The sequence below is a fragment of the Myripristis murdjan genome, chromosome 8 (genome assembly GCF_902150065.1).
Source record: "Myripristis murdjan chromosome 8, fMyrMur1.1, whole genome shotgun sequence".
NCBI lineage: Eukaryota > Metazoa > Chordata > Actinopteri > Holocentriformes > Holocentridae > Myripristis > Myripristis murdjan.
In genome coordinates, this window is record NC_043987.1 from 28427497 (window position 1) to 28452921 (window position 25425).

General features: G+C 41.3%; 2 protein-coding genes across 2 annotated transcripts in view; one reads left to right on the top strand and one right to left on the bottom strand.

Annotated features, from left to right (window-relative positions):
* Positions 1-209: 209 nt before the first annotated feature.
* Positions 210-3770, top strand: rcvrna (recoverin a). The gene is made up of 3 exons (XM_030057858.1): positions 210-763; positions 1823-1934; positions 2083-3770. Exons 1-3 carry the CDS (start codon positions 383-385, stop codon positions 2199-2201), a joined length of 612 nt encoding a protein of 203 aa, XP_029913718.1. The 5' UTR covers positions 210-382; the 3' UTR covers positions 2202-3770.
* A 1544-nt stretch (positions 3771-5314) lies between these two features.
* gas7a (growth arrest-specific 7a) overlaps positions 5315-25425 on the bottom strand; it is a 29056-nt gene continuing 8945 nt past the window's right edge. Inside the window, exons 4-10 of the mRNA XM_030057857.1 lie at positions 19658-19732; positions 18750-18828; positions 16439-16570; positions 15190-15313; positions 9865-9944; positions 9532-9630; positions 5315-7331 (exon numbers count right to left, since the gene is read on the bottom strand). Coding sequence (XP_029913717.1) covers positions 7218-7331; positions 9532-9630; positions 9865-9944; positions 15190-15313; positions 16439-16570; positions 18750-18828; positions 19658-19732 — 703 coding nt within the window. The 3' untranslated portion in view covers positions 5315-7217. The remainder of the gene's footprint in view (positions 7332-9531; positions 9631-9864; positions 9945-15189; positions 15314-16438; positions 16571-18749; positions 18829-19657; positions 19733-25425) is intronic.

Below are 25425 nucleotides of genomic sequence, written 5' to 3' on the forward strand. Positions count from 1 at the left end.
GTTGTTTGAGCAGCACAGCGGCAAAAAGAGCACGAAAGGTCATCCAGATGTTGACCCTTAAAACCCGGCGAGTGCAATTCTTAATCCTCTGCTTATATGTGCACCGCGTGTGTGAGTGTGTCTTCAAAAATGTGTCATTGTGGTGTCACGTGGTTATCCCCCTTAATCTTGAAGACAGCCCGACTGGATTTAGGTAGTGATGACCATAATCCCATTGAGCACTCTGAGAAGCTGTTGAGCAAGAGACAGAGCAAATCAAAGGAGCGCCACGGTGGTTTTTTACCCCCGCCTTCCCCCCCGGGACAGAGGTAAGACGAAGACAAAGAGGAGAAAGAGGAGACTTAGAGAATTATTTTCCTTTTTTCGAGTGCTGGCTCACACCATGGGGAACAGTAAGAGTGGCGCGCTGTCAAAGGAGATCCTGGACGATCTCAAGTCCAACACTAAATACTCGGAGGCCGAGCTGTGTGCCTGGTACCAGTCCTTCCTGAAGGAATGCCCCACCGGCAAAATCAGCAAGGAGCAGTTCGAGGGCATCTACGCCAGCTTCTTCCCGGACGCGGACCCCACGGCGTACGCGCGGCACGTGTTCAGGAGTTTCGACACCAACGCGGACGGCACGCTGGACTTCAAGGAGTACATCGTGGCCCTGCACCTCACCTCGGGCGGCAAGACCCTGCAGAAGCTGGAGTGGGCCTTTGCCCTGTACGACGTGGACGGCAACGGGACCATAAGCAAAAACGAGATCCATGAGATCGTGAAGGTACTAGAGGGAATTTTACACCTTGTGCATTCACTGAGGTCGTATGGAAAAAACACAGTAAACAGGATATTAGTTAGAACCTGGAGCAGGAACCAGAAAAAAATACATATACTTGATAACACAATGGATAACTTTGGGTAACTGTTTCTACTGTGTTGGACAACACGATGGCAAGTAAGGCACCTGACCTAACACCTGACCTCATACTTTACATTATAATCCATTTTCTATCATAATCTATCAGCCTCTCACTCAATTACAGAGAATAAAACAAAGAAAACAGCAGCAGGTTAAGTCAGATCAGTATTTTTTTGTAAATTTGTGGGCCTGGTAAAACAATAATGTGGTGTTTTAATTTGAATTTGGGCAGAAAACACTGACATTGTCCAGCATAACTTATGTCAGGTGTTACAAGTATTTGTTTTTTAGTATATTATGTTTTTGCAGTGTTATTACATCCACCACATTGCAGAATGGCTAATAATCCAGAATAAGACCTGTGTAAAGTAAATGAGTACAAGTATACACTGCAAAAAGTCCAAATCTTACCAAGATTATTTGTCTTATTTCAAGTAAAAATGTCTTATTTCTTGTCAAATATCTCATTACACTTAAAATAAGTCATGATCAGCTCAGAAATAACTTGTCTTTAGACAATTTTCACTTGTTTCAAGTGAAAATTTACTTGAAACAAGAAACAAATTTTGCCAATGGAACAAGCAAATTTTTACTTGTTCACTTGTGTCACAAGTAAAACTTTGCTTGTTCCATTGGCAAAATTTGTTTCTTGTTTCAAGCTAATTTTCACTTGTTTCAAGTAGATTTTCACTTGAAACAAGTGAAAATTGTCTAAAGACAAGTTATTTCTGAGCTGATCATGTCTTATTTTAAGTGTAATGAGATATTTTGACTAGAAATAAGACATTTTTACTTGAAATAAGACAAATAATCTTGGTAAAATTTTGACTTTTTGCAGTGTATGCTGTTATTTCGTGCATTGTGTGAGCGATTCCTGTTTCACGACACGACTCGAATGTCCAAACTTTTCCTCTCACGCAGTCGATATTCAACATGATCCCCGCCGAGGACCAGAAGAACCTCCCCGAGGACGAAAACACGCCGGAGAAGAGGGCCGAAAAAGTCTGGGAGTTCTTCGGGAAGACGGACAACGGTAATTATAAATCATGAACCCCCCCCCCTCTCCCTGACCAAGCGGGATAACACGCGAACGCTCGCTCTTCTAGAAGCAAAGACACCGACATGTTTTTTTTTAACGAAGCCGCTGCATTCACACGCGCTCTGTTTTTGTGCATTCGCAGATAAAATCGCGGAGGGAGAGTTCATCAAGGGCGTGATGGAGAACAAGGACATTCTGCGGTTGATACAGTACGACGAGCCACAGAAAATTAAGGACAAACTGAAAGAGAAGCAGCAGTAGTCTTTCGGCCAGAAAAAGAAAAAGAAAAAAACCAAACAAAGCACAAGGTCCTTGTCATGGTCATAAGGCTGTTCACACTGTGTTTTTTTTTTTTTTTTTTTTTTCTGTTTACATACTTTCATGATCTGGCTGCACATCCACTAGGCCCACACGTCTCCGTTCCTGGACTGTGTTAATGATTATATTAATAATGATAAAAAAAAAAAAAAGAGATGACTCCGCTGCACCTCAGGACCCCGAGGCCCCGATTTGAGACACTGGACGCTAAATAACACTCTGGACGTTTTTTTTTTGTTTTTTTTCGCGAACAGCCGGCACAGGCCCGTCCATGCCGGCATGTTTTATCACACTTCCATCCATTCATTAGCTTAATAGCAAGGAAGCTGGGGGCGAGAGCCTCTTATAAGAGGGATTAGGCTCAAATTAACAATCCGCCTGTATCAGCCAATCCTATTAGGGGCTGAAGGTCAGTTGAGACAAGCCACCCCCTTACTTAGGTGTCTAGTTAGGGTAATATGGGCTTGGCACAGTAAGGAGAAGGCTCTTTAAGTCTGCTCCCCGCCTCAGAGAGGAGGGCTCATATACTCACTCTTATTTCAAACATAGTCAATAAAACGGTTATTTATTGATTTATTTTTTATTATTATTCATGTATTTGTTGGGGAGCCAGGTGAGATTATGGGAAATCTTCCGTTCCGTTGTCCTGGCTTACTGTTTTCGAAAAGGGAATATGCAGTCGGGAAGAGCATTGTTGAGAAAAAAACGACAAAAAAAAGACATTTCTTTCCATTTGTGTTGGTTTAAAGGACATGCCTTCTGCGAGATAGATTGGTAATCTAAGGCAAGGGTGGACGTAACTGAATACACTTACTCTTGTACTGTAATTGACTAGCTTTTTTTTGTGTATGTGTGTATAATTGTACTTTGGAGTATTTTTTTTTTTTTTGAAACTGGTCATGTTTTGACTTCACTTTAAATCCCAACTGTTACAGAGTTTGAGTTTCGTGGGCTTTTCGTGAAAGTCCAGCGCGAACTCTGTCCTCTTGTCCTTTTAGATTCACACGGGAGGAAGAAAAAAATCAGACAATGTTCTTTTTTCTTTTTTGTAAAAAATAACTCGGTAACTTTTACATTTTCAATTAGCTACTTTGTACTTTTTGGCTCAACGTTTCTTGAGCGTTTTATACCAGCGGATGGTCCTGTACTTTAGGAAAACCTCACCGTTTTGTCCCCCTTTTCCTGCTGCTAACCCAGCGGGCATCAAACACAGTTCATACTGTCGGATCAGCCACGTGTGCTGCGTGTTAGAGGTGACGACTTTAATCCTAAAACGATGATGTTACTGTGAAAATGCCACACCCGTCAGAGGTACATTCATTAAATTCAGACAGATTTGAACAGCTCTTATCGCTTAAAAAAACACGAAAAAATGAGTTTTTCTCCACTGTAGTCAGCATCGAACGTAGTTTGTCTGTGTTGTTTGTTCTTTAATGCCTGGTTTCGAGGGAGATCCATGTATTTACTAACTGAAGTAGACCTTTGGCTTTTAATAAAAATCAAAAATGTGGAGCTGTTGTATATGTATTGCATCCAGGGGTCCATATTACAGCGGTTTTGGCTATTTTTTTCATTGTTCTGGTGCAATTTTACAGTGTTGATGGAGGACATGGCGGCATTTTTAGTTGTGTTTTTGCAGATTATTGCACATTCAGCGTTTATTTCTCTGTTATTCACTGCAAAAACGCAAAATCTTACCAAGATTATTTGTCTTATTTCAAGTCAAAAATGTCTTATTTCTAGTCAAAATATCTCATTACACTTAAAATAAGACATGATCACCTCAGAAGTAAATTGTTTTTAGATAATTGTCTCTTGTTTCAAGTGAAAATTTGCTTGAAACAAGTGAAAATTTGCTTGTTTCATTGGCAAAATTTGCCAGTGGAAAAAGTGAAAATTCACTTGAAATAAGTGAAAATTAGCTAGAAACAAGAAACAAATTTTGCCAATGAAACAAGCAAATTTTCACTTGTTTCAAGCAAATTTTCACTTGAAACAAGAGACAACTGTCTAAAAACAAGTTACTTCTGAGGTGATCATGTCTTATTTTAAGTGTAATGAGATATTTTGACTAGAAATAAGACATTTCTGACTTGAAATAAGACAAATAATCTTGGTAAGATTTTGAGTTTTTGCAGTGTTGCGACTGCTAGCCTGGCAGGGTCAGGCCGTCAGAGCGGTCGCCTGCCTGTCAAGCCTGTCATGTTTCGGCTCAGGTTAATACCCGGCCTGGGAACATACAGTATCAGCCGGTGTGTCCGTGCACCTGCATTAACCGTCCTCCCTAATCAGCACTGGACGGCAGCCAGGAGCGTTTGCTGAGCTCGTCATGTTAAGCCGAACAAAAGGCCAAAAGCTTCATCTGATCAGGGCTGGAGGGAGCTGTGGTGCTATCGGTCTGCACACTGCAAAAAAAACAAAAAAAAAATCTCCACCGTGACAAGTCATTTAGGCTCAAATTCAGTTTTCAAAATCAGCCAGAGGCGACGAAATCCCACTTTTAATCCTGTTCCTGTTGTTCCAGTGCAGTTTCACTTGTTTCAGGAGTGAAAATCGGCTGAAACACGGCAGAATGAGGCAGATCAGCCCGGCGGGATCGAGAAAACGACTCTGGACTCAAGAAAAGTCTGGAAACAAGTTCAATAGGACTGGAAACAAGTGGGATTAACACACCAGAATGTTACGTTTCATTATTGGAGGCGTCTAAGTAATCCCATGAGTGATGAGTCACGTTCATGAGCAGACACGAGAATAAAATATCCATTCATTCATCCATTCATTCATTCATCTCATCCCACTGGCATTTTTTTTTTCCTCCAGTGGTTTTAAAAACATGATTTTAACATGGAATGACTTGTGAAGATGGAGATTTTTTTTGCATCTATCTATCTATCTGTCTATCTGTCTGTCTGTCTGTCTGTCTGTCTGGGTGTGTGTGATGTTATGGCCAGACAATTATTGGAAACTGGAAACAATCACTGGAAATCATGAAAAAAAAAAAAAAACCCTGTTCCATCTGTGATGTTATGCAAAGACGCAGCACGGCCACGTTTCATTTTTCAACGAGGAGATTTATTTTGGACACTGCATTCCACAGCACATTGTCTGGACGTCGGTCACCGAGGATAAAACACTCTGGAAAACTTCAGGAACATCAGGTTTAATTAATCCACGGCATGAGAAAAAAAAAAAAAAATTGTCACCAAGGGCAGTTAACTCAACACGTACGTCATTCTGAAATATTCAGTTTCTGCTTTACAAACATTTAACAGCTCGGTCACATTTAGTGCACAACATCGACACGCACACACACACACACACACACACACACACACACTCCCACTCACACACACACACACTGATAAACCTCTACGACAAAATCTGCCATTTAAACCTGGAGCGGTTTGTCATGGTGGATCCATTTTGCTTGATTTGCATTAAAAATGGACATTCCTTCATTTTAGCACAAAAAAATAAGTCATGTTAAATGCAACAGGTGTATAATGTATATTTCTCATTATTAGCAATGCATTGCTGATAAAGAAGGTAAACACTTTTTTCATGGCAATTATTATTATTATTTTTTTTTTTTTTCTGTGTCCTTGAGTGAGTCTAATTTGATCAGCCTTGTGCCTCTGAAGCTGAGAGGGGGAACTGGTTTTACAGAGAAATTCACGACAAAATGCAAAGACAAAGACGGACGTAAACACACACACACACACACACACACACACACGTGTAAACACAGACACACACGGTACTGTACATGCAGGTGGATACTCTCTATGGGGGGTTTTCGTCAGTGGAGTCGATCAATAATCCATCGAGAACGCTCCCGTCTGCAAGTGTGAATTTTTGCTGAATATAATCCCTGCCAGACACCATCTTGAAGATATTCTCTGTACATTTACCAAGAAAAAAAAAAAATAATAATAATAAAACAAACAACAATGTACAAACACTCGGCTGACTCGGAGTAACAGCCTGTTCAACATTTGACAGCAAAATACATTTAGCCTGTATATACAAATGTACACCGATGCAGAGTAGAGTATATCAAGGACATTCCAGGTGTATAACCGTTAGGCACTAAAAGGTGTTTTCAGTGAAACATGGATCATTTTTTTTTTGTTTCCTCAGGACTGATCCAAAAACAGACCCTGGCCTAAATCTGATTGGACCACGTGTCGGGGGGGCGAGCGGCGAAAATACCAAATTCGCATTCCAAAAATATCGTTTTTTTTTTTTTTTCTTTTTTTTTTGTCTCTGTAATCAGCTGAGGTTAAAGTGGGATAAAATTTTGCGATGGAGATCTCGATCTGGACGAGTGGACCGACGCCTCGTGTCAAACTCGATCGGTCAAACTCTTACACGAAACCGAAAGGACTGCGCACGGGTTAAAAAAGATATTCAAAACATGCATTTCCACCAAAAAGAACCAGCAAAATATGAAAATATATCATATTCACTCTAAGGTTACCTCAATACGCGTCAATATCAGTGTCTAAAATAATTAAAGAATCAATAATCAGCCTTTTTTTTTGTTTGTTTTGTTTTGTTTTGTTCGGTGTGTCCAAATTGGAAAGTGACCTGAAGCTAGACTAAACAGCTCAAAGTACATAGCATTTTTTTAATAGTCTCGACTTTACAACAGGTAAACAACAAAATATGTCAAGTGGCATTCAGTAAGCTAATGTAGATTATAATACTGGTAAAATTTAGAAGGAACATGCTGGTAGTTTTTATGGTTGATTTATGGTCCGTTTGTGTTTCCTGGACTCAAACTGCGCGAGGGGACGAAGCCTCCCTCCTCTTGTTCCAGGCGGGCGGAGACGGGACGGGCGGACCTCTGCAGCCTGAACATGCACCGTCCGCCCCGGGTCGGTGGTGGAAGTGTTTCGCGGACTCGGACGCTGCTGAGACGGAAAGCGGGAGTGGCTGATCCCAGGTCAGTGTGGTCTATATGTCCATGTCCACGGGGCGCACCTCGCCGGTTTTATGCTCCTTCACCCACAGCTCCCTGTCTTTGGCTGGATCGACGCTCTGCAGCAGCTGATCCACTGGCTCGACCGTCTGGCAACACACACACACACACATAACAATCCCGTCAAACACTGGCGTTACTTCACTTCACTGCAAAAACTCAAAATCTTACCAAGATTATTTGCCTTATTTCAAGTCAAAAATGTCTTATTTCTAGTCAAAATATCTCATTACACTTAAAATCAGACATGATCACCTCAGGAGTAACTTGTTTTTAGACTATTGTCTCTTGTTTCAAGTGAAAATTTGCTTGTTTCATTGGCAAAATTTGCCAGTTGAAAAAGTGAAAATTCACTTGAAATAAGTGAAAATTAGCTAGAAATAAGAAACAAATTTTGCCAATGAAACAAGCAAATTGTCACTTGTTTCAAGCAAATTTTCACTTGAAACAAGAGACAATTGTCTAAAAACAAGTTACTTCTGAGGTGATCATGTCTTTTTTTAAGTGTAATGAGATATTTTGACTAGTAATAAGACATTTTTGACTTGAAATAAGACAAATAATCTTGGTAAGATTTTGAGTTTTTGCAGTGTTAATTTGTTATTATTACCTCAGACATAATATTAGACGCGATTTATGTGTCAAATCAGCACATAAATAGAGAATCTACGCTCAGTTTATCCTCCTTTTCAGGCACAACACAGGAATTAGTATCAAACTGAGGTACATGTGCACAAACACTTCATTTTAGCCTCTTCATCCTATTGGTTAGTTCGTCGTTACACATGCCTGCTGTGCAGCCGAGCTCTGTTCAAACCCACCGAGCTTTGTTTTAAATTCTAGTGGAGATCCCGAGGTTATCAGAGATACCAAATATGCCCAAATATGCACAAGACGTTTAGATGTTTTCAGTTTGATGCGATGCTGCAGACCGAACACCATGGCGTCTCGGGTTTGAATATTTCCTTCAATATATTTGTGATGTAGCTTCGATGAAACGCTGCGACCAGCAGATAGAAAATGTAAGGGGGGGCGTGGCAGCGGGCGGGGCTTAGCGTAAACCAAGATGGTATTTTCCAGATGCGTCTTAGCAGGGAGGCTGGTCAAAGGTGAAGACAGCGCTGACACGATTTACCTGCTGATCGGCTGGAAAGGGGCGTGTCCTGTGACAGCGACGCTGACAGAAGGGGGCGGGGCTTAGCACAAACTGGTCCAACCTTAACGTCCAGGCACAACACTGGTGGAGGTTTGTTTTCTAGTGAGTGCCTTCTTGATGTCAAATATGCCTGATTCATGTGGTTGCCCGCCTTGATCAGTGTCCATAAACACTCTCATATATTTATTACGATCAATAAATACTTGTCACCAGTTCTAATAAACCATATGATGGTCTAAATGCTGTTTCAGGGATTTCCACACTGACAGCAACACAGTTCTGGTGGGGAAACACTGAGTATCATCAAAATGTTCAAATGCCAACAGCTCAGTCTAAAAATATCAGTATCAGCCTTCCCTCGGCTCGCAGATCATGTTTGGCACCAGCCTGCGCCGTCATCTCTGTGAAACCGTCCTCGTCAGCCAGCCACGCTGCCAGCACCCTCGTTTTACGATGCACAGCCCTGACGCCGACACTCTCGTTAGGTTTTGCAGGGGTTTCGCCGCACACCTGCAAAAACAAGCGGAGCGTCTTTGCCCGACGACTCCGAGGCAGCAGGTGACGACAGCCAGGGCGGCGAGGGTGTCTCGAACGAAAAAGGCTGACAGAGGGACGCGGGGAGCTCGAGAGGTGCTGAAATCCTCGGCCCCGCACTGTCACAACAATTACGCTCGGCGGGGCACTCAGCCGAGCCGGCGCACAAATCCCGTCAAAGCCAATTGCATCAGTGGCAGATCTGAGAGAGGTTTGTTGAGTTGATTGCTAATCAGCGAGGCAGCGGTAAATAAAGAAGTGGGCGGCGCTTTTCTCCTTGAAAATACCCCATTTTGCACCAGTTTGACTCTGCTAATATTGAATTTAGGCCACTGAGATTAATGTCAGCCTAAAAAAAAAGGTGAGTAACTTCCTTTTCCACGTTTAGAAAAGCTGGATGAAACGAGTTCAGGCGGGTTTACCCTCCGATCCATCCCTGTCTTTGATGAATTGCCAGCGTGAGTCAAAATGTGCCCTACTTCTTCCCTCTTCACCAGCTCTTGCCACTTAATATCTCACCGTCTGAACGCACCGGCCCAGGCAGGGAGGCTGTGTCTCAAAGTTCATGTTCATGCAGGGAAAAGCGACTCTGAACTCACACTTTGGTTGAACATGTCGGTTTCGTGCCGCAGAGTCGTGTACTGGCGTAGATGCTGCTGAATCCACTCAATCCGGTCGACCTCCAGTTTCTCCAGCTCCTGAGGGGGCAAGGAAAGGAAAAAAGTCAGAGGTAAGAAATAGAAAAAAAACAACATAAGTGCACATAATCTGTACTTATTTTCAATCAATCAAGAAAGGGTTGCCATAACTTTTTAAACCTAACCCTAACCCTAACCCTAACCCTAACCTTGCTTTCCCCAACATCTCATACTGAATTTTCTCAAACAATGGATGATTTATTTTTATTTTTTATTTATTTTTTTTTTTTTTACCATGCTTGTAGTGACCATCTCCTCAAACCACTTGGACTGGGTTTGGTTGTACAGATCCACACAGCGCATCAGGTCGTCTCCTGGAGGACACAGACAGGACGCAGGGGGGGGACGGGTGTGACAAAAGTGGACAGTCAGTTCATGAGGAAACAGGATTTGATTTGGTGACCCACTGGTCAGTGTGGATTATGGCAAAAACAGACGTGAAATATTTTCTTTCCTGTCCAAATGTGTAGTTGGACATACACTACTCACAAAAAGTTAGGGATATTCGGCTTTCAGGTGAAATTTCAGGATGAACCTAAAATGCATTATAACCTTTACAGGTGAACTTAATGTGACCTTCTGTAAACTTTTGAATGCACATGTCCAACTGTTCAATGTTTCAGTACTTTTTGCACAAGTTGCTGTTCTCTAACAAGGAGTTTAACGGCAAAATTCACATCAGGTGTTTGATGCTCCAGCTCATCGAGGTCGTATCATTAGGGAACGGCTGCTGGAGACTGGGGTACCTCAGATGGAGTGGCCTGCACTTTCTCCAGACCTGAATCCCATAGAAAACCTATGGGATCAGCTGAGTCGCCGTGTAGAGGCTCGGAGCTCTGTACCCCAGAACCTCAATGTCCTGAGGGCCGCCCTTCAAGAAGAGTGGGATGCCATGCCTCAGCAGACAATAAGTCGACTTGTGAACAGCATGAGACGTCGTTGTCAAGCTGTAATTGATGCTCAAGGGCACATGACAAGTTATTGACACTGACGGTTTTTGTTGTGGTATATCCACCACTGTTGTTGGCTTTTGTTTCAAGAAATGGTTTGAGATGAGGAAATCACCAGTGTATGCTTCTACTTAAATGCCCTACTTTCATGATATAATATCACTGTAGCGTGAACATTTTACATTTTCCATAAATTTCACCCAAAAGCCAAATATCCCTAGCTTTTTGTGAGTAGTGTAGTTTGCTGCCATCTCTACTAAAAGCTAAAGTGTAAAACCCTGAATGGTCAGCAGAGGGCGCTCACAAATCACTCCTCACTGCACAAAAGAATCTGCATTTTCATAAGTCATTCAGCCTCAGATTCAGTGGTAAAAATATTCAAACAAGCTAACAAAATCTGGCAGTGGGATGAGATAATCCCACTTTTCTCAAATCAAATATCATTTTTTCTTCATCCCAGTGGGCTGATCTGCTTTACTCTGCTTTGTTTTAACATATTTGTACTTGCTCACAGACAAACAAAGAAACATCTTGCTTTAAGGAAAACAGGATTTCAACACTGAACACAAGACTGAGGGAGATTTCCTGCAGTGCTCTTTCAGCTTCTTGTGTCACAAATGATATGTCATGTTATTTTTGCAGATAGATGTCCTAAAAAAAAAAAAACAACAAACAAAAAAAAAACACTGCGTTTAAATAGGAAATGAGAACATGACAAATTTAGCTATGTGATTATGTTCTCCCTCTGTTTTAACCAAGAGTTTGACTTTCTGTCCAAATATGCATGACTCTTTCCCTGCTTTCTCCCCGTTGTTTTCATCATGCTTTTTTATCTATCTCCCAAATCAAATCAAAATCTAGATGTAATTTCCCCGCTGGACTTGAGCCTGTCGGCCTTACGCTGCAGCTGTTCTGCAGAGGAGTGTGAGACACTAAAGCAGGAAACATCAGTCGGACTTATTAAGATTCAGCCGACGCGGTAACAACACATCTGAGTGTAAGAGAGAGAGAGCGTGCGGCGAGCTGAAATGACATTTGCCTCGGTCTTGAGGGAGCAGTGATCACTGACACAGGGCCCACAACATGCCTCATGAGCGCTTATTGATTAGCGCTGTGGACTGTGACTAATCTAGTGAGCGGAGGGCAGAATTAACAACTTCCTGCAGTGTTTCTCCTGGAAGAGAAAAGCATTGCAAACCTCGGCTCTGCGGCTCCCTCCTACCTGCGACGCGGCCGTACGCATTCGCTGTGAAATTAACAGCTGCAACACTTGCAGCCTCATGGTTTCCATTACCATGTCTGCCTCTCAGACTCAATTTACCCCCGGTGATACTTCTCAATTTAGCTGTGCTTTTCCTTATTGTTTTCTATATTATACTGACAAAAACCACATAGAGTTCATGTAAACAAAGCTAATCATCATATGCAGTGATGTAGAGAAAACCAGAATCGTGTCACAGCCATTATAAAGCAAACAACAACAAAAAACATCAATACACTGCAAAAACTCAAAATCTTACCAAGAATATTTGTCTTATTTCTAGTCAAAATGTCTTATTTCTAGTCAAAATATCTCATTAAATTTAAAATAAGACATGATCACCTAAGAAATAACTTGTTTTTAGACAATTTTCACTTGGTTCAAGCTCATTTTCACTTTTTTCAAGTGAATTTTAATTTTTTCCACTGGCAATTTTGCCAATGAAACAAGCAAATTTTGTCTATAAACAAGTTACTTCTGAGGTGATCATGTCTTATTTTAAGTGTAATGAGATATTTTGACTAGAAATAAGACATTTTGACTTGAAAAAAGACAAATATTCTTGGTAAGATTTTGAGGATTTGCAGTGATATAGGTGCTTTTTTGTGCACCTTGAAATCACTACCAGAATATAAGAGTATAGTTTACATCATAAAGATTTCTACCAGTGAAAAACTTTATTTTGCAAGTAAAGAGGCGAGTAAAATGAGTACAGGTGGGTTTATGCTGCACTAAATCCCTTATCATATGATATCATGGTGCTAGAGAGGCAGCTATGTGTGCACTGAATGTATCAGCAGTCCTCATACTGCTGCACACACACACACACACACACACACACACACACACACACACACCTCATCCTGTTCTGCTCTGTCTACAGCTTGCACCATTCAGGCCTGCAGGAGGAAATGGCTGCCAAGCGGATGCCTCGCTGGATAAGACAGGGCAGGACAAGTCCGCCTTTGATAGGATGCAAAAAAAAAGCCCCGAGGATTGTGGGTAGGGGTCCTTCTGAACCCCAGATGGAAAACAGATGACGGCACATTGACATGCAGGTTGGACCCTGGACCGCTTGGGGATTGGGCCGCAGCCAGGGCGAGCTTCCCCCTCACCGCATGAGAGCACCGCTCCGCTCCGGCTTCACACCGCGGCTGCAACAAGGGCCGACAGTTTGAGAATAAAGAAAAGACTTGACCTCGAAAAGCCTCTTATTCAAGGTAAACGCAGGTTGCTCAACCGCACAGGGCTGACTTATCAAGACACGCAGCCCAGGATGAGTAGCCAGCGCTTGGATGGAGGAGTAACTGCTGCCCTAAACCCCTTGAACTCTGATTTTCCCTTAAATTTCCCCTTAAGTAGCTTCAAACTTCTATCGTGTACGACATCTTCTCATACATATTCTGTATCTGCAGGTTGCAGCACTTTGCTGAAGCTAGATCACACTCACACTGCAAAAACTCAAAATCTTACCAAGAATATTTGTCTTATTTCAAGTCGAAATGTCTTATTTCTAGTCAAAATATCTCATTACACTTAAAATAAATAAGACATGATCACCTAAGAAATAACTTGTTTTTAGACAATTTGAAAATTGAAAATTTGCTTGTTTCATTGGCAAAATTTGCCAGTGGAAAAAGTGAAAATGAGCTTGAAACAAGTGAAAATTGTAAAGTTACTTCTTAGGTGATCATGTCTTATTTTAAGTGTGATGAGATAGATAGATAGATAGATAGATAGATAGATAGATAGGTATACTTTATTGATCCCAACCAGGGAAACATATAATAACTAATGAGATATTAGTTGGTAAGATTTTGAGTTTTTGCAGTGTATATTCAAACCAAAATACCATGTACTTATGGCTGCACTATTACATCAAACAGAAAATATCTACATGTCTTGTGCGTCATTTCCCTCTCATTCTGCAGGACGTATCAGGTGTCTTTTAAAACCTTGGGATCGCCACAAGAATTTAAAATAAACTCCAAAAGTCACCGAGCGTGCATTAAGTGCATTAAGATTAAGTACAGAGTAAATTGAAAAAGTGTAAAAGTCCTTCAGTGCATTCTGTGTGCACAGCCCTCGGAGTCTGTGCTTGTGAATAACTTGAGTTTACTGGATGCCTCATTCATAAAGTCTTAATTAAAGTGTCCTGACCTCGCAAGCCGTCACTGGTGGCTCGTTTAAAGTCACTGTAGTCCACATGGTTTGTTTTTCTTTGCCCTGAACCGCACTTAAACATCTCGCTTTGTTAAATTTGTGCATTTTGGTGGATGAAAGTCACATGGAGCTTGTTTACTGGACTGAGTTTTGGTGGCGTGTCGTCCTGCCGGGTCGAAGAGGGCAGCGAGAACAAATCTGCCTCTGTCATTTCAGCTCACAGCGTAACGTGCCTGTGTGTGCGCTCGCTCGCTGGCTCGCTGGCTCGCTCGCTGTCGTCCACCGTCTCTGAGCTCAGCTTTACGCATCAGCCACAGAAATTGAATTTAATTTTTTTTGGTGTTAACCTTTCCAAGCGTGAAGTACCGCCGCCGATCAAATGTCACCATCTGCCTCCTCTGGCTCGTTTTTCCCGGCGTTTTGAAGCTGCCTCCAGTTTTTTTTTTTTTTTTTTTTTTTTTTTACCATTGCATTAAGTAGGGACCCTTCAGATTGAAATATGGAATAAGCATGCACTTTCCTGGTTGAGTCCGCGTGGTTCTCACTGATCGATTAGCACTCATCCCAGTTGAGTCTCAAGGGTCCTCACTTCAATCAGGCCTTTACAGTTTTATACACCCGACTGTGCCTCATCTACAGTTTGAGTTTTTACTTTAGTGGAGTTTTTACTTACTTATTTACTTATTTATTAATTTGTTTATCTGTTTATTTTTTTCTCCTTTTTCATATCTTACTCATACATATCTTATTTTATTACTACTTTTATTTTGCTGTTTTGTGTTTTTATCTGTTTCTTGTTTAATCTGTCTTAATCCTGCCTTTGGTGTTTCCTCTTTGCAAATTGATGATAGTGTTTCTTCAGTTCCTGTTTTTACTGTGTTGTTGTTGTTGTTGTTTTGGGTGGGGGTTCATTGTTTCATTGTTTTACTGTGTGAATCACTTTGTGTTGCATGTATTTGAATGAAAATTGCTATGTAAGTAATGTCTGATTGATTGATTGATTGATTGATTGATTGGAAGACATGTGAAATTTGCATCGGCGGCTGTCTTGGTGCCATTGTTTTTTCTCCTGTCCGGCTGAGCTGAATAATTCAGGGGTAAACGCCGCCGCAGAGTCTAAACAAGCCGCCCCCCCCGCCCCGCCCGCCCTGCTCGGTGTGACCGCCGTCTTTTTTGGCCTCTGACCTGCTTGTGTGGATTTCCGCCGGGCCTTCTTGATGTCCTCCTCTGTCTTGTTGCTGAGTTTGATCTCCAGCTGCTGGGTCTTCACCTCCAGGTCTTTCTGCCTGTCAGCCAGGGCTTTGCGGGCCTGCAGCACACACACACACACACACACACACACACACACACACACACAGATGTAACAATATGAGTCACTGCGCATAATCCACAGACTTACTGTACCTCCATCTATTACCACAGTCATTACATCCTTTTGAAGTTGGCTACCTAGATCCAGCCTCCAGGCCCGCTCTCATCCCCTAATCCGCGTCTGATTCGTTCACAGTCTCGCTTAAAGAAGATCTCCAAGGTCATGCTATTGTAGCGTTTGAAAGGTAAACATACAGTAGCAATAATCTGTAAGCCCACAAAATCTCTTTTACGGCGGATGCCAAGAAAAACAAAAACACGCGGGACGGAGTCGCGCTAAACCCGCCGATTAGGTCATTTAATCCAAGCAGCTCTTGGACGGGAGGAGAAACGGAGCTGCACGTTTGTTTTAGGCTGGAAATGATTTGGATGACGGGGATAATTTGAAAAAACTACTGGAAATTGCATAGTCATGGTTAAAAATGGGGGATGTCAAACCGGGTCACAATGAGGAGCATGATAAGTTGCAGGCTGCACGCAGAAAACAGTAAACACCATTGAGATTATTAGCCAATTTGTGTTATTATAGGTGGAACTAGTAAAACCTTTCTTTCTTTCTTTCTTTCTTTCTTTCTTTCTTTCTTTCTTTCTTTCTTTCTTTCTGTCTTTCTTTCCTGCTCTTATTTTCAAAGAGTATAAATGCCTCTGACAGTGTTTTAAGTTGGTTTCTAATGCACAAGCATATTCAGTTTGTAATTCTTATCACATAAACGCTGGTTAGGGTGTGAGGGGAAGAACAATGAGCACTCCAACACATACACACACACACACACACACACACACACACACAAATACGTACACACACCCACAGACACATGCACACACACACCGTTCAGCAGCGAAACACGACATGCAACATAATGAGATCAAAGCGCTGCGCTCTCGCTTGAGTCCACATTAGTGGGCAATTACAGGGAAAATGCGTTCGGTTTGCACTGCAGGCCACTCGAAGTTTGATGAGTCTCAGGACAGATTTAGTCGGAGGGCCAGCTGGAAATGCATTTTGGGCTGAATTTCGTGACGGACTCTTGAGTTGAGAGGAGCTCCTCCAGAGCGGCAGTACCTTCTCCACGCTGGCGTAGCGGCTGGCCAGCTGCTTCCTGAGGTCGGCGATGTGATGGTCGTACTTTTTCAGATCCTTCTTGAAGTTGTCGCCTCTGAACGTCAGCAAGGGCTTCTCTACCTCGCTGTGGAGCTGTGGGGAAAAACAAACAAACAAACAAACAAACAAACATCTCAGCTGCTCTGCCTTGGACAATTTAGGTTCTCAGACCGAATAAAATTCCCTCTACACATTGGAGTATCAAAGCAAAACCATCGATGGTGAAAAATGAACTCTAGTTTTTTTCCTATTACACACTAAAAATAAATAGATTTCCATTTTAATACAATGGCTTGGTACCAGGACCATCATTTTCTGAAATTAATAAGCAGCTTGGCAGTGTGTTCTGCAGTGTTTCTGCAACAGCAAGTTTCTGAAATCATTAAAAAGGCAAGCTTCTTGTGGGTTGAATGCTTAATTAAAATCTGCTAACGAAGCTGCAAAGTAAGATGCCTAAAATATAATGGCTTACATAATGCAATGTCTAATTGATGTCTATTGATGTCTGTTTGATCGATGGAGCAGCATAATGCAAAGTAACCATTAATGGCACTTTAACGTTTTTAGTCTTAATTCCTATTCCGAGCAGCTCTGCCATAAATTCTACCTTTTAACAAAGTTTGTCATGTTCAGTTTGTGTTGACATGGTGGAGAATGTGTCAATTTAATTCTGTGTTTATTATTGAGGTTGTAGTTTGCAGAGGTCTTGTGCTGGACGACATTATGTTGAGAGGTGTTTCCAATTTTTTGTCCTACCTATTTATATACAATAAGTAGGGACATAATATTGGAAACACTTCCCAGTAAAATGCAGTCCAGTCCAACAGCAGCACTAACTATGAGCTCAGTGCCAAACAGAAGTGAATGAACACCTCTATTACTGTGACAACAAGAAAAGCTGAGCATTATAGGCAGCAGAGAAGGGAACTTTATGGCACAACAGCTGGATTAGATTGGATTAGATTGTATAGGTGGAGCTGATAAAGTGGCCACTGAGTGTAAAAAATACTTGCCAACATAAACGGCTGTCCACGCTGACAGCTAACATGAAAAGTGTGCCTCTATATCTGAAAGGCAGCTTATCAGAAACTCTGATTTAAAAAAAAAAAGAAAAAGTGCAGACGTCTCTAAGACTTGTGGCCGCCTGACGACCACACACCACCTCTGCCCTTCTCTCTGAACCGGCCGTGGAGTCTCAGAGCCGCACGGAGCAGCAGGGAAGAGTCCGAGCGCCGCTGGACGGGGGCTCGTCAGAACACATCACTAATTAATTAGACAACAGAGGACTCTGAAGAGCTCCCAGGCTGACTCTGCTTTATTTAAGGGCCGCGTTCGAGGCCAGTGGGTTTTCTGCAGAGCTGGTCATTCAGCCGCGGCCGGGTCGTTTCCTTTTGGTCAGCAGCGACAAGGTTGAGGCAGACAGGCTCTGTCACACCGAGCAGAGCAGCTCCGGAGAGAAAATGGGTCAGCGGCACATTTAAGTCTCTTTATTTCTTGAAAAAAAAAAAAGTAAAATCACTACTTTGGCTGATTTTGACGCTATTTTTTTGTGTTGCCCTGCAAAAAGTCAAAATCTTACAAAGATTATTTGTCTTATTTCAAGTAAAAATGTCTTATTTCTAGTCAAACTATCTCATTACACTTAAAATAAGACATGATCAGCACAGAAATAACTTGTCTTTAGACAATTTTCACTTGTTTCAAGTGAAAATTTACTTGAAACAAGTGAAAATTAGCTTGAAACAAGAAACAAATTTTGCCAATGAAACAAGCAAATTTTCACTTGTTCATGTGTCACAGGTAAAAATTTGCTTGTTTCATTGGCAAAATTTGTTTGTTTCAAGCTAATTTTCACTTGTTTCAAGTAAATTTTCACTTGAAACAAGTGAAAATTGTCTAAAGACAAGTTATTTCTGTGCTGATCATGTCTTATTTTAAGTGTATGAGATATTTTGACTAGAAATAAGACATTTTTACTTGAAATAAGACAAATAATCTTGGTAAGATTTTGAGTTTTTGCAGTGTGGAAAGTGCAGACTTACAGTACAAGAAATTAGTAATTAGTAATAAGTAAAAAACTATTTTAGAAAAAAATGAAGAAAATTAGAGAAGACCTTTTAAAAGAACAAAAGTATGAAAAAGTAAAAAAAAAAAAAAAAAAAAAAAAAATCCCAAATATTTAGGATATGAAATTCATCATTATAAATTTCCTTTTTCCTTTTTTTTTTTTTTTTTTTTTTTTTTAACCGGCAGAGCCCTGGTGGGCTGGTACCTTGTTGGAGAACTTCAGGTGGACCTCAGCTTCATCATGGAGACTCTTCTTCAGCTGCGTCCAGGCTTCCCCGAGCGTCCTGGAACACACACGAGTGAAATGTTGGGGTCACTTCTATTTTGGAATAAATAAATGCCACTAATAATAAAGCAAAAAATAATAAAAACCTGTGACTTTAACGGTGCGTGAGTCTTTGTGGACAGAAACAGAAGACGCTTGGAGAGCACAAAGTCGCTCTTTCAGTCACTTACATTTAAAATTAAACTGATTTCTTAACAAAGCAAACAAACCTTTGAATTTTGGAATCAGTTCTCTATCTCCGTTTGACTCAAATGATAAAAATTGTCTAAGGGCAGAAATCCCAGATTAGGATCAGAACTTTTCCTCGGTGTGTCACTACTGTTTGTCGACCAACTTTTATGGAAATCAGATCCTATTTTTATTTTTTCTGTCATCCTGCTGAAAGACAAAGTCCTCGGCTGATAAAACAATCATTTAAAGGGGCCTCAAAGACATTTAAAATGCACAAAAGTATCGTAAAGTAAGTGTAAAACCGAACCCAAAATCTACACAAAGACTACAAAGTGCAGTGTTTGTTTTAAATAATCTAAGTAGACTTTTGCTTTTGAAAGAATATTTGTTGATTTCATATTGTTATCTCAAATATCTGAATGGAAAAAAAAATGTTTGACAAAATACAGAGAAAATTCGAAATGGTAATGTTTTTTTCTCTCCAATGTACAAAAAAAAAAGAACCGAAATCAAAATCGTGACCTAAAAAAAGGCGATACAAATCGAAGCCGTGGTTTAATTGAACCGTTACACCCCTAATCTCATGCCTGCTGATGACGAAAGCTGCACGCTGATTTGAAAAGGAGAGACAGCAAAGATGCAAACGCTGCACTCACCCCTCCTCCTGTGCAGCCAGAGGGCTCAGAGACAGCTTGGAGAGGTTCTTGGCGTATTCCTCCTCAATCTTTATCCTGAAACAGCGAGAGCCAGATGTAAAACCCAGAGCTTGCACGGCTCAACCGAGGGCCAAACCTGCTTTAGTGTTGTAGCAAAAAAAAAAAAAAAAAAAACACTTAAATGCAGACAATTTCAGAGGCACAGTGCAGCAGAACGGCGGAAACGTCTAACACGCCGCTGCTGAGGCTGAAACCCAGAAGGCAGAGAGAGAGCCGTGACCGCTCATAACCCCAAAAGTGCTGGTGCAAAAATTCACCCAGCAATATCTGACAGAGCAGCACATTTTCCTCCTGATTTCCATCTCCATCTCCATCTCAGAGAAGGAAATCTGCTCACATGTTCCCTGAAGGCCGTTCACCAGCCCGGCAGCCACACCTGTGCCCTTCGTGACATTCAGATTCCCTTCTAAATTCGCATGAAGCGTCCACACCTGAGCACATCTGTCACCTAAAGAAGGTCACGACGCCCATCGCCGAGACCTGATGTCAGGATATCCCGGGCACAAAAGCGAGCCGCTGAAATAACACACAAAAGGTCAGGCGCTGAATAGAAATCTACTTGAAGGATTTGGGGGAGAGGGAAATGCAGCCTCTTGAATCGAACCTGCGGGGCGTTCGTTAACGTCCCGGGAGCGGAGCGTGAATGGAGTTTTTGTGGCACAGGATTAGGTGGAGCTAATTATATAGAGCAGCGTGGGATCGGATGTGCAACTTTTAGCCAAATCGTTTATTATTCATGTTTTATTGTCTTTAATTCATGCAAATCGAGTTACGGCCCAAACAAGCCCCCCCCCCCCCCCCCCCCACCCCCCCCCCCCCCCCCACCCCTTCCCCCTCAAAAAGGAGCACAATGCCAGCAAATAGCCCCCTTGATTGCCAGTTGCAAGTGTAAATTGCAAGCTTCGCCTCGCAAGACTAATCCGCCGTGGCTGACAGTCTCACCCACGAAATCACCCTCTGTAATTGGTCTGATCTTCTCTGGGAACAACGAGGGGCCTCGGACCCCCACGCCCCCTCCCCACCTCAGGCCTGTTAGGCGCTCACGTCGGGCCCCGTGAATGTAAAACAACATAAAATCAGTTTTGAAGGCCATCGTTAACGTCCCAACTGTTTACCCCAGCTTGCAAAAAAAAAAAAAACTCTTTTATATATGCGAGAATAATATCAACAAGGTGTTAAGTGTTTGGGTGATTTGGGTGTAATCTCAATTTGCACGGCATCACCTACCTAAGAAGTATTATGTAGGCATATTAGTGAATTTTACAAATACTTTGCATGTTTAGATAAACTGCACTGTTTTCCTGCACTCATCCTGAGAAGAGCTTTAGTGAAAGTAAGAGATTAAGACATTAAGATGCTTAAAAAAAAAAAAAAAAAGCAGAAGGTAAACTAAGAACAATGACATTCAGTAAAACCCACATTTAGTGATAACATATCTAGAGAAAATTAGAAAAAGATAAATGTGCACAGAGAGAAAAGGGAATTAAAAAAAAAACAGAAACCAAAGCGGGACTACAAGTTGATCGCTGAGTTAACAAATCCTCGGCTGCTCTCTTAAGAAGTAAAGTCTGTAGCAAATTTCCAGTGAGTGCTATGATTTTTGCTCCTTTCACAGAAAAAGCGGCGTGAGCGGAAGATGATTTTGCAGGATGAGACTCTGACAGCTGCTCTGGCGGATCTGCTGCGGCTCGTCTTGTGTGTTTTGTTTGCAGAGAGGCTGAGGAGCGAGTCCGTTTAAACATTTGAACACAGGATTTACATCGTGGAAGTCAATAAATTCATGGTCATGACCAGTGGTGGACAGTAGTGGAGTAAATTTACTTGAGTACTGCACTTAAGTACAGACTCTGAGGATTTGTACTTTACTTGAGTATTAGATTTCTTTGATACTTATTGCTCTTACTCGAATACAGTTCCAAGACAAATATTTTTACTCTTACTCGAGTAAATTTCTAGGAAGGCTGAAAAGTACTCGATACTTTAAGGTCGTCTGTGTTTTTTTTTTTTGTTTTGTTTTGTTTTTTTTCACAAGCTGTGTTTGTCAAAGAAGGAAACCTAATCACAGAACACGTTCTCCACTGGGATCTACATAAAAGCGGAAATACGTCATCCCCAACCCATATAAGGATAACGCCAAAGTATCCACGCTCTTTTGACTCACAACAACTCAAAACAAGACCGCGACAATGGCGGCAGCAGGAGAGGAAAGTAAAGCAGTGATTTCTCAACCAGTGGTCCAGGGACCACCATTGGTCTTTGAGGGGGTTCCAGCTGGTCCCAAGCTAAATGATGGAGAGTTAGTTGGACCGGTACGGGTCCATTTGGTTAAATTTTTCACATAAGAGTTAAATGATTGTTAAACATCTGCATTACTTAATTAAAGAATTGTTATTTATATCGACGTTTGCCTGTAATCTCCTGTGGTGCCACTTCAATACAATAAATGCCGAATAAATAATGGACGTTGATATAAAAAGGTTAAACCACGGCTGTAAAGGAATTTCTTCACTGCTCCCCTCAGTGAGGGGGAGCTAGAAAATGCCTTGCCTGATGTGTGTGCGGGGGTGTTTAATAAAACGTGAAAATGACAATTACTGTCCTCTTATGATCTCATTCATTTTATTTGTTTTTATAGGTGTTTCTGCAGGCTTTGTGTAACATTGACATCCGTAACATTGACTCTCTTCCCTTGTTCAAATCCAGACTCAAAACTCATCTGTTCAAGATAGCCTACTCTCTGTAGCTGTTCTGTTCCATTTTTTAATATGTATATGTTATATATATATATATATATATAATGTAAAAGACATGACCAACAGGAGACTTCCATTACTGAATCCTTCATTATTAGTGGTACTGATCAAACATGGGTCTGCAAGTGTGAATCAATAGTTGCTGTAGTTTATATTGTGGGGTGGGTGTCACAATGTCTAATTAAGTATTTTTCTATGATGTTTTTTTTTTTATGCTATTTTCTATGATGTTTTCTTATGCTGTGTTGTCTGTGATGTTTTTATGCTGTGTTTTTCTCGGTCGTTGCTGTATTCTGTATTTATTTTTACTGTAAGGCGACCTTGAGTGCCATGAAAGGCGCCATAACAAATAAAATGTATTATTATTTTATTATTGTGGTTCTACACGCAAGCACATTAGTGCAGGTGGTTTCAAAGAGTTAATTCTCTGAAGCAAGAGTTACAAGGTCCTATAAATTGAAAAAATTACAGTAATTCATTGATGTGAAAAATAAGAAATTTACTCTTACTTTTACTTTTACTTTAAGTAAATTTAAAAGCATGTACTCTTGGATACTTAAGTACCTTTAAAAGCAAGTACTTTTTTACTCTTACTCGAGTACCATGTCGACTGAGCTACTTTTACTTGTAACGGAGTAAATTTTGACCAGTAGTATTTTTACTCTTACTCAAGTACTGGGGTCGAGTTCTCTGTCCATCTCTGGTCATGACTGCTGGAAAGAGGCTGTTTTTTTTGTTTTTTTTGACCAGCTCTTACACACTTTCCACTCACCGTGCACACTGAGTGAATATCATGGCTTTTTTTATTTGGTTAGTTTGGTGTTGTAGTGTGCATTCTTCCCAGCACAAGTCCAGTAAATCTGTATTTTCTGTGTGCTCGCTCAGTGATTAGTGATGCAACTCTTCTCTGGAAGCCTCAAACCACTGAAGATGTCCTCACTCTGTTTACGCTGCACCTGTAGACACTGTTTTGCACAGTAAGCACAGACGTAACATACGGATCTGCAAAACATTTCGAATGATTCACAGAAGCTCACCGAGCCTCCTGTGCACCGCCATCTGTGGATGTACGGCTCCACTTTAACGTCAAATTATTTTAATCCCCACCAAATGCATACAAATAAAATGAGTACATAAAAGTGATAAACATCTTCACGGTGCCGTATCCCTCAAGGGCAGCAGAACACAAGCACGGATTACGAATCCCACGATAACACGGCGATAAAGCGGCGGGAGCGCTATTGAACGTTGATAAGGCACATTAAACGCAGCTCAAAATAAAACGCGATTACAGGCGACGAGACAAGGCCGGCTAATAATAGTATATCCTCTGCCCAGCGTACACACTCCCTTTTGTTGATTTCAACGAGCAGACGGCAGAGTCGAGGGTTAGTTATGACATTTCTCAGAGGCAGAGCTGCTTTGGAGGTAAAAAAAAAAAAAAAAAAAAAAAATCGTACTGATTGAGTTAAACCTCAGTGGGCGGAGCCAAAGTTACACAGACTTAAGCACGACCTTGTTGACTTTTCAGATGCCGCGGGGAACAAATTTAATGTAATAAAACCATTGAGAAGCACCATGAAAAATAATCCCTCACCATGCATAAGTGAGCTACAGTTAGACCAAGTGCTTCAAGCAACATTACTCAGTTTAAAGGTGCAATATGCAAAACTGCTGAGAGTCAATTTACAAGACGGGGTGTCCCGAGTCCTGACAAAAACACGAAAATGTTCTCATTTTTCAACATTCACTACCAAATAGTCCTGTAATTTGAAAAAGAACATATGTGCACATATTATACACCAGCAGTGATCAGTGTTTTCTGCCCGGGTCAAAGCCATCTGACCTGACCTTTGACCCTCGGAAGCCGGCGACATCTTGCTCAACTCAGATTTTGGTGGCGAATGAATCCCCACAGGAACGCAGATTTTTATGGGCGTCTTCGTGCCCGAATTTTTGAAACAAACAGACGATTTAAATGTGAAAAATGATCAGTGTGTGTTCTGCAGAATCTAATGATGGCAGGGTCACAACAGTGTCACAGTCAGCCTGCGAGCCGATGTGAGACTGATGAAAACAACTTTGCGGGTTTGAAAATATGTCAGCCCCGTGTTTGGATCTGCATGGTCACCAATGAAATACAAGCTTATTTACATTCTAACTTTTTTTTTTAACATATGGTCAGTTTCTTCTTTCTGTATTTATTCTTGTAATATTTTGTAGGATAAATGCACAGATTTAGACTTAATCCACATAATGCACATACTTTTTTACAAATCTCTACGCCACATATCTTTATATTTTATTACTGTTTTCTATTTCTTATCATTTAATTCTTCTCTTGAGAATTTGAGCAACTGCAGCTGACCCAATTTCGCCTCGGGGATCAATAAAATATTTCTGATTTCTCATTGAATCTATGATTTCTAGTAAATCATCCAGAATTTTGCATAGTGCACCTTTAAATAATCACAATTTGTACTGTACTCAGTGTAAGTAGTAAGTAGTAAGTATTCGGTGTAACTTGCAGTCTAACGTTAGCCGGCAGAAACACAGATCAGGTGTTAGGTAGTTAGCCTTGCTGGCCTTTCATGTTCATGAATGCGCCGGTTGTGAATGAATGATTTAGAAAAAAAAACTGTGCTTTTAAAGCTCCGCCCATTGAGGTTTACAGTTTTTTTCAATTGCTTTACCTCCTCTGTCAACTCAGAAACCCTGGAGTCAAAACAGCTAATCCATAGGCCTAATGGGAGGCGCTCTGCCCAAAATAACACACTTTGTTTGCAAAAGGCTCTCACCATGACAAAACATTTCAAACATGCAGCAAAAGCACATTTTGTCACCGCCCAATACAACTAATCCAGCCGCTCACTCACTTCATACTCAACACCAAAATGCAACACACCCTTTTCAGTCTGAGCAGGTTCCACTTTACTTTTTCCTGTGTGGGTTGCA